This window comes from Adiantum capillus-veneris, chromosome 21 (genome assembly GCF_014529385.1).
Source record: "Adiantum capillus-veneris isolate H3 chromosome 21, ASM1452938v2, whole genome shotgun sequence".
Classification (NCBI taxonomy): domain Eukaryota; kingdom Viridiplantae; phylum Streptophyta; class Polypodiopsida; order Polypodiales; family Pteridaceae; genus Adiantum; species Adiantum capillus-veneris.
This window is the reverse complement of record NC_140951.1, coordinates 144,995,940-145,004,260: the sequence shown is the minus strand read 5'-3', so window position 1 is coordinate 145,004,260 and position 8,321 is coordinate 144,995,940. Positions and strand designations below refer to the sequence as shown.

Here is an 8,321-nt window from a genome sequence, read left to right as displayed (position 1 = left end):
TTCTTGTAGTACTAACTACAAATAAGTCACAGTCTCGTGTAGCAATTACTACTGTGAGTATGTGTGTGCGAAAATTTTAACGTGCTGCGATGATGGCTTTGGTTGAAAGGAGGAGTGTCAAAAGAAGCTACTAGCTTCATAGCCTTCTCTCTCTCTCTCTCTCTCTCTCTCTCTCTCTCTCTCTCTCTCTCTCTCTCTCTCATACAGTGGCTAGAGACAAACCTGTAGACAAATTTCGAAGCTGATTACTCCTAGAACTTGTGAACTACTTGTGGAGACGATCAAATTGCTCCTGCGAACTGCATACTCCTGGAACCTGCGAACTGCCTGTAGACAAATTTCGAAGTTGATTACTCCTAGAACCTGCGAACTGCTTATGGAGAAGATCGAATTGCTCCTGCAAACTGCGTACTTCTGGAACCTGCGAACTGCTTTTGGAGAAGATCGAATTGCTCTTGGGAGCAACGAAGTAAAGATTTCTTACTTCTAGGAGGAACTGTTTGTGGAGAAGATCGAATTGCTCGTGAGAGCAACACACAATGCTGTTTTTATTTTATTCACTTGGTAGCTTCTGACTGCGTAGTTTTTTGTAGAGCTTTTCTGCGCCGTTTTTTTAAGAGTATCTGAGCGCTGCTGGTGTGTGTGTGTGTGTGTGTGTGTGTGTGTGTGTGAGAGAGAGAGAGAGAGACAGAGAGAGCGAGAGAGAGAGAGAGAGTAAAACGCATGTGGGAATGAATATGATGCAGGCCGGGCGAGTGTGGAGCTGCAGCGCACGGAGACCAATGTGCAGATAACGGAGACGAAGGAGACGAAGGAGCAGAGCGGGCCTTTTTTTTAGAGCTTTTGCACTTTTTTTTTGGGCTGTTGACGGCGCTGGAGCCACGTGGGCTGCGTAGTTTTTTTTAGAGCGTTTTTTTTTTTGGCTGTCGACGGTTGGCCACGTGGGTGAATGACAGGGGAGGGATCCGAAAATCGCCACTACGCTAACGAAGTAAAGAGCAAGCTCGGCAGACCAGAGAAGAAGCAGAGGGAATTGTGGAGAGGTTGAGGAAACACAGCCTCGCAACTAGCCAGGTTGTCGGCTTCTTTTCCTTGCTCACTACCGGCGGCATCGCACTCTTTCTCGGCGGCCTTGCAACCGCAGGCATCATCATAACCCTAGTTCTGTTAACCCCTGTCTTCCACTTTTTCAGCCCCGTCCTTGTGTCTGCCGGTATCATTCTGTTCCTTTGCGTTGCCGGAGTTCTTACGGCCGCTGGAGCTGGCGTGACTTTCTTGTCTGTGGTCTCTTGGCTATACAACTACTTCAAGGGCAGGCATCCTCCGGGTGCTGAGCAGGTGGATTATACGCGCCGCAGGGCCATGGAGACGGCGGAGACAGCGAAGCAGAAGGCGCGTGAATTGGGCAGCCAGGTTCAAAGCAAGGCGGCTGCCCCAAGTGCGTAGGCTGTCGATATTCACTCTCCTTTGTTGTGCTAGCTTGTGTGTGTGAGGAAAAATTTTCTTATCTATACAGAGTAATTTTGCGTTAGTAGACAGCATTTTATGTACTGATGGTGTAGTTACGTACAACAGTGCCTCATCAAAGCGACTTGTCCCTTTTTTATTAGTATTTTGCTGGGTTAAGATTGGAAAAATAATCGAACTCAAGAATCCAAGGTGCCACTTAGAACTCCATTGTTATTTTCACACCCATTTTCTATTCAAGCATCCCAATTTCTTGTAAGTGAGTCTGTGAGAGAATTTATATATAGTTATTACGTCTATCAATGATAAGCTTGGAAATTGTGAACCATTCAAATGCAATCATGTGGGTGTAACCCTATATGTGTCTTGTGCGTGTGAGCGAGCATGCCCTAGGTTCACGTTATCTACAAACCGCTCTAGATAACCGTTGCCAAAGACCCAACAGAGTGATACATCTGCCCATCTAGATCGGCCCATGTAGGCCCATTTGTAACAAGTCCGAAGCGATTAAAATTTTCAAACTTTGAACCCACATATCGTAATTTAATTGTCATTATTGGAAGCCCGCCCTTGTTCAAAAAGTGTAGTGTTTATGTTTAGCCCATGGGCAATGGGTGCATCTTTTTTCATGTATTCTAGGTGGGTAGTAAGATGGGCTCTCTCTCTCTCTCTCTCTCATTGAAAGGCCGTTTGCTTGAAACACTTTGTTTTATATTGAGATCAAAATTCAAATTTGAGCAATTGCTCTGGTGTTGAATGAGTTATTCTTTGAAGCAAAAGGAATTTCTAAATTCATAGATAGCTAAAAAAATTAAAGTCCTTTATCCTTGGTTTTCAACCACCAAATATGATAACCCTGGCTTATCATCTACAATTTATGCAGCACTTTTTATGTTCTACTAAGTGCACCCTTTTTTACTAGCTTTTTCGAGTTAAGAGCTTATATGTTGTAAGAAGTGACATACACAAATGCACTTCTAAGTTGGAAGTAGATTCTGTGTAAGAAAAATCATGCTCTTGGGAATGCGGTTTATGTTGCATATTGATAAGTTATTCGCAAAACATTTTATACGTGAACAATGAGTGTATTATATGTTCACCCATATTATTTGGTCGTATTAATCGATGACATATCAGCTTTTTTTCTCTGTATATTTATTTACATATTGATCGATATCTGGTATCGATCGATATAAAAATATTATGAATTTGTTTTCCTCGGGAGTACAACTCACCTTCACACAAACTGTAGTGTAAAGTAGAGAAAAAATTAATAACAAATGTTTTAAGTTGCTACTTTTGGTGCTTTGAAAGTATCAAGAGCAGCAATTAAATGTTTACAACTAATAAAAATAAAAAAGAGCTTGAGCTCTTTATTTTTAATATACATAAAGTAGTGATGGATTATGATTTTCATCTCTATGTTTGTGTAGTGTTTAAACATACCAAACTAACTGACTGTCTTTATCACATAGTGGTTACAAGAGTGGACATAATCATTGGCCTTTAGATTGTCCATAAAAAGGGAAAAAATTGGCACTATTTGGATTTTGTCCAAAGTGTGGCCAGACGCATCTTATTCAGGATTTCCCTAAAAATCTTGATAGAGCAAGGAAGACACCAATGAACAAGATAGGGATTCTACCTAGTTCAAGTGGATCAGAAGTTGAGAAAATTTCTCCGGTCAACGTGGTAACAAGAGCTCAAGCTCGAGAAACCATGAATGAAAACAGTGAAGAAAAGAGACCAACCACGTTAAATCCAATGAAAATAGATGTAAAATCTATTAGAAATCAATGCAAGTTTTGGAAAGCCAAATGGAACAAGTTGAAAGCCAAACAAAAATGCAAACAAGAAACCATGGCCTCAAAGCTTTCTCAAGCTTGAGAGCAATTCAAACAATAGACGGAAAAAGATGCTTCCATAGTACAACAAAAGAAACCTCTTCCAATCAGCTTAGTAAGATCAGTGCTGATAGACAAAGTCTTTGAATCATTAGATGGTATATTGCAAGCATACGAAGCTAGATTGAAACCCAACCAAACACAAGAGCAAAGATGGATGATCTATCCATATGCATAAGTCGAGAAACAAAGGTGAAAAATGTGAAAGAAACTGATCAAAATAGCATAGGCCTTGATAGTGCCAACCCAAACTTCACAACAGAGGCAAATAGTTGACTGTGAAGTGCCAAAGGGAAGAACCAATGAAATAACACCCCCTCAAACGGAAATAGAGACAGAACCACAACAAGACATGGAAATACAAACTCAACTTTGGATTGATGATGAGCGAAAAGAAAAAATCAATGCACAAACACAAAAGGTTAGATTGATGAACGTTTGATTACAAACACCATAGATGACAATAGGTCATACCCGATAGAACCTATCCCATAGGTAGAAGAGCTATGAACAAATGAGTTATGGGGAGCAATTAGAAGTCCTAAGGAAGAGAGTGCAACCTATCAATCCGCCCCAACTCCTGAAATAAACATGAATCGTAAGAATCTAAATCTTGACATCCATCCACTTTATGGTGACGCTAGATTTGTAGCATCCAGAGAGAGTAAACTGCACTTATTGAAGATCATAAAGCCAAATTGGAAGTGTGAGTCGTACCCTCACAATGGAAGCCATCACCAAGAATGATCAATTGAATGAGTTTACAAGAGCCATAATTATCTACACCTATCCAATGCACCATAACGCTATTAGACTTGCTAAAAATTAGATTGGCATGTGTGGGCAAAGTATGAAAGAACTTCAAAAAAATGGGCATAAATTTCTGTTCCACTACAAGATCGAGGCTATTCATATTAGCGACGCTCACACAGCGACGCTCAAAAAAAAAATTCCCGGCGTCGCTATGAGTGTCGCTATGAGCGTCGCAAATTTACAAAGAAATTTGCGACGCTCATAGCGACGCCGGCTGGGCTAAAAAAATAACCGAGCGCGCCCAAAAACTCAGATCTGAGATCTGAGTTTTTCAGCGCCCTCAAGCAAGGAGCAGGTAACGCTCTCCCTCTCTCTCTCTCTCTCTCTCTCTCTCTCTCTCTCTCTCTCTCTCTTTTTCTTCTCCACACACACACACACACACGAGGAGAGGAAGGAGAGCCAGGTATGCTCCTTCCCTCTCCTCATTCTCATGTTCCCTTCCCCTCTTTCTCTCTCCCTCTCTCTCTCTCACACACACACACACATACACACACACACATAGTGTTTTTGAGAGAGAGAGAGAGAGAGAGAGAGAGAGAGAGTACAAACATAAACAAAAACGCGCACACACACACATACATAAACAAAGAATGCACACACACATTGAGAGAGGAAAAGAGAGAGAGAGCATGCATAAACAAAAAACGCACGCATTGAGAGAGGAAAAGAGAGAGAGAACATGCATAAACAAAAAACGCACACATTGAGAGAGGAAAAGAGAGAGAAAACATGCATACGATCCAAAAAAACGCACACACATTGAGAGAGAAAGAGAGAGAAACTAATTTAACGTCGTAGGAAACTAATTAAAATTAAAAGACCTAAAGATCTAGCCAACGAGGAGTTGAACTCAAGACCTATTATTCAAGAGGGAAATGGCATAATCAATCTATCATACTTGGCATGGGTGATAGAAAGGTTATACCATTTATCTCTTTTTATTGGCACACACATCCACACACGCGCGCACACACAAGAAGAAGAGAGTTATAACGTCGTAGGAAACTATCTTAAAAGACGTTAAAGATTAGGTTAGATGTAGACTTACGTTAAATTAGATTTAGGTTTATTTAAGTTAAATTAGATTAGATTTAGGTTTATTTTTAACTAGATTTACGTTATATTAGATTAGATTTAGGTCTCCATAGACTGCGATGCCTGCATGAAGCGGGTGAAGAAAGCCCTCAATGGAATATAGGGTATTGCTGCCTTCACTCATAGTGGGCTCCGTCGATCCAAAAGTACTGGTGAAATGTCTTCAGAAGATAGGGAAGAAGGTGGATCTTCAGGGCGGCAAGAGTCACTACATCCCCGACACAATGACCATCTAGACAACCTCTAGTCATTCAACAGCAACTTCAAAGTTAGTAACAAGAGCAAGAACGGTCTAAAGGGCCAATTGCTGTTGTCAGATGTGGATGGAGATGAGGCAGCGTCACCGCCGGAAGTTAACTCTCACATCTTTAGTGATGAGAATGTCAACTCTTGCCGAGTTATGTGAAAAATTATGTGTTAAATCAGTTTTAAGGTTCTTATAATCCCTGTTAGTTTAGTTCTTTGTTTTTAATATAACATAATTTACGTTAGATTTAGATTTATGTTATATTAGATTAGACTTAGGTTTATTTAGATTTACCCACACACACACACACACACACACACACACACACACACACAAGAAGAAGAGAGTTTTAACGTCGTAGGAAACTATCCCAAAAGACATTAAAGATTAGGTTAGATGTAGACTTACGTTAAATTAGATTTAGGTTTATTTTTAGTTAGATTTACGTTTATTTAGATTTACTCTTATTTACGTTAGATCGAGTCCACGCAAGAATTACTTACGGTTTAGGGTTTAGAGTTAGACGAACAGTGAAAAGATCTACTGTGAAAAGATGTTAAGATGTTGTGAAGTGCTACAGCTAGAGAAGAGGCAAAGGGGTTTTGTCCACTACATGCAGTATCATGTAGACGTGGGTGTGTAGATTTCTTGTACCCACAAATATAGGTATTGACCAATAAAGACGAGATTATAACCCGGTGGTTCTGATCTCCGTGCACCTCTAGACCGAGGTGTGCGGGGATTGGACATGACTAGAGAATGTGAGGTAAAGAGAGAGAGAGAGAGAGAGAGAGAGAGAGAGAGAGAGAGAGAGAGAGAGAGATAAGACGAAGAATGCCAATAGAATATTAAATTTTTTGTCCAGGTTATAAGATTTTTATCCTCATTATGAGTAGTGACGAGGATGTGGGACCGTCCAACCGATACACCTATCTCTCAACGAGGGTCTTATGTCCTTGTAATCAATGCAAGCATGCTGTGCGACGGACAAGACGTGTTTCTTTGCTGCACGTTCGCGAATTTGGCGAGTTCGATCCATCTATTATAGATCGAGTTGTTGCCAATTATAACTCGTCGGACTCTGACGCTGGCCAACAAGCAGCAATCTTGCAACCCAATAGACGTGTTCGCAGGCGCTTTGGTCAAGCAGCATATGTGAGGCCACAAGATGTAGCCTCTGACAGCTCGGGGGATGATCATGCAGAGCACATTCCCAACGAGACAATGTTTGAGCCCGAGATTGATGAAATGATCGAGACGATCATGGATTCAGAAAGGCTTATCCATGATGATATGAAAAGTGAAGCCGATACGCCATTGTATAATGGAGCACGTATGTCTAGATTGAAAGCACTCCTGGTTCTTCTCAACATGCAGACAAAGTTTGGATGGAGTGACACTAGCGTCACAGCGCTTTTCAGGTGATCTATTACAATTAGTTTACTTTAATAAAACTCTAAATGTATAATGATCTGATAGATTTTTACACGACTGTATCGTATTTTTATGTTGTGTAGATTGTTGAAAGAGCACATACTACCAGCTGACAATGTGATGCCAGATTCCCAAGATGAAGCAAGAAAGATTTTGCGAAACTTGGGGATGGATTACAATTCTATCCACGCTTGTCCTAATGACTGCATTCTTTTCAGAGGGGAATACATAGACATGGAGAAGTGTCCGAAATGTGATTCCGAAAGATATCGAGTAGATCTCCACGGGACAAAAATTCCACAAAAGGTTTTGCGACATTTTCCTCTGCTTCCTCGCATCAAGCATTTCTTCGAATGTAAGTCCATGGCCGCCCTAGCATCATGGCATGAGGAGAATAAATCTTCGGATGGTGTGCTATGAATTCCTACAGATTGCGCAGCCTGGAAACATATAGATGGAACATGGTCGGATTTTGCCAGGGAAGCTCGAAATTTGCACTTAGGCCTGGCTATGGATGGCGTAAATCCATTTGGTCAAAGATCAACATCTTACAGTGTATGGCCCGTTGTCATCGTCAACTACAACATTCCCCCGTGGTTGACTACGAAGAAGGGGCACCTATGGCTAAGCTTGATTGTGCCAGGGCGATATAAAGTGGGGAATATGTATGTGTATCTTCGTCCACTATTGGAAGAGCTACAACAATTGTGGATTGACATAGAGGTGGTGGATATGAGCCGACACACAGGACGACGGAATGCTTTGATCAGAGGCATTCTAATGTGGACCATGCATGACTATCCCGGGCTAACAGAATGCTCAGGTGATCTATTGACACTCCTCACTCAGACACTGTAAATCTTGTTTTTTCCCATAGTTGATCTATTATCATGTGTATACATGCAGGGCTTCAAACAAGAGGATACAGAGCATGTGTCACATGTGGACCTAGACTGAATGCACGTAGGGCACCCTCACTGAAGAAGCAAATCTACGAAGGTCATCAAGCGTATCTTCTAGAGAATCATGTGTTACGCGACGGCTTTTTGGGAAGAGAGCCACCAAGGATGTCTGCACAAGCATGGTTAGAGCAGAAGGAGATGTGCGATGACGGATTGCCTCCAGGGATGAAGAGACTATCTCTATGGTACGAGTTACCATACTGGCCCCGACTCATGATCAATCACTTGCTCGATCCAATGCACATATTCAAGAATGTGGGTAATCTACTATGGGACCATCTGACCGGCAAGAAAGATACTTTGGGAGCCAGAGTTGACCTTAGAAATGTGGATCGTATGGAGCAATATTGGCCGCAAACAGCGTCTAATGGATCGATAAAACTCCCTAAAGCACCATGG

The 8,321-nt window shown here is 41.5% G+C and overlaps 1 protein-coding gene across 1 annotated transcript; it reads left to right on the top strand.

Moving 5' to 3' along the window:
- Window positions 1–376: 376 nt before the first annotated feature.
- Window positions 377–1,695, top strand: LOC147431895 (oleosin G-like). The gene is made up of 4 exons (XM_086493711.1): window positions 377–469; window positions 584–636; window positions 747–883; window positions 998–1,695. Exons 1-4 carry the CDS (start codon window positions 377–379, stop codon window positions 1,444–1,446), a joined length of 732 nt encoding a protein of 243 aa, XP_086349837.1. The 3' UTR covers window positions 1,447–1,695.
- Window positions 1,696–8,321: the final 6,626 nt, after the last annotated feature.

What these genes read in the sequence shown, in the direction of transcription:
- LOC147431895 (XM_086493711.1), top strand. Translation starts at nt 377, where the DNA reads ATGGAGAAGATCGAATTGCTCCTGCAAACTGCGTACTTCTGGAACCTG. An exon ending in AGAGTATCTGAGCGCTGCTG is followed by an intron (nt 637 to 746) that starts GTGTGTGTGTGT and finishes AATATGATGCAG; the next exon opens with GCCGGGCGAGTGTGGAGCTG. An exon ending in GTTGACGGCGCTGGAGCCAC is followed by an intron (nt 884 to 997) that starts GTGGGCTGCGTA and finishes AACGAAGTAAAG; the next exon opens with AGCAAGCTCGGCAGACCAGA.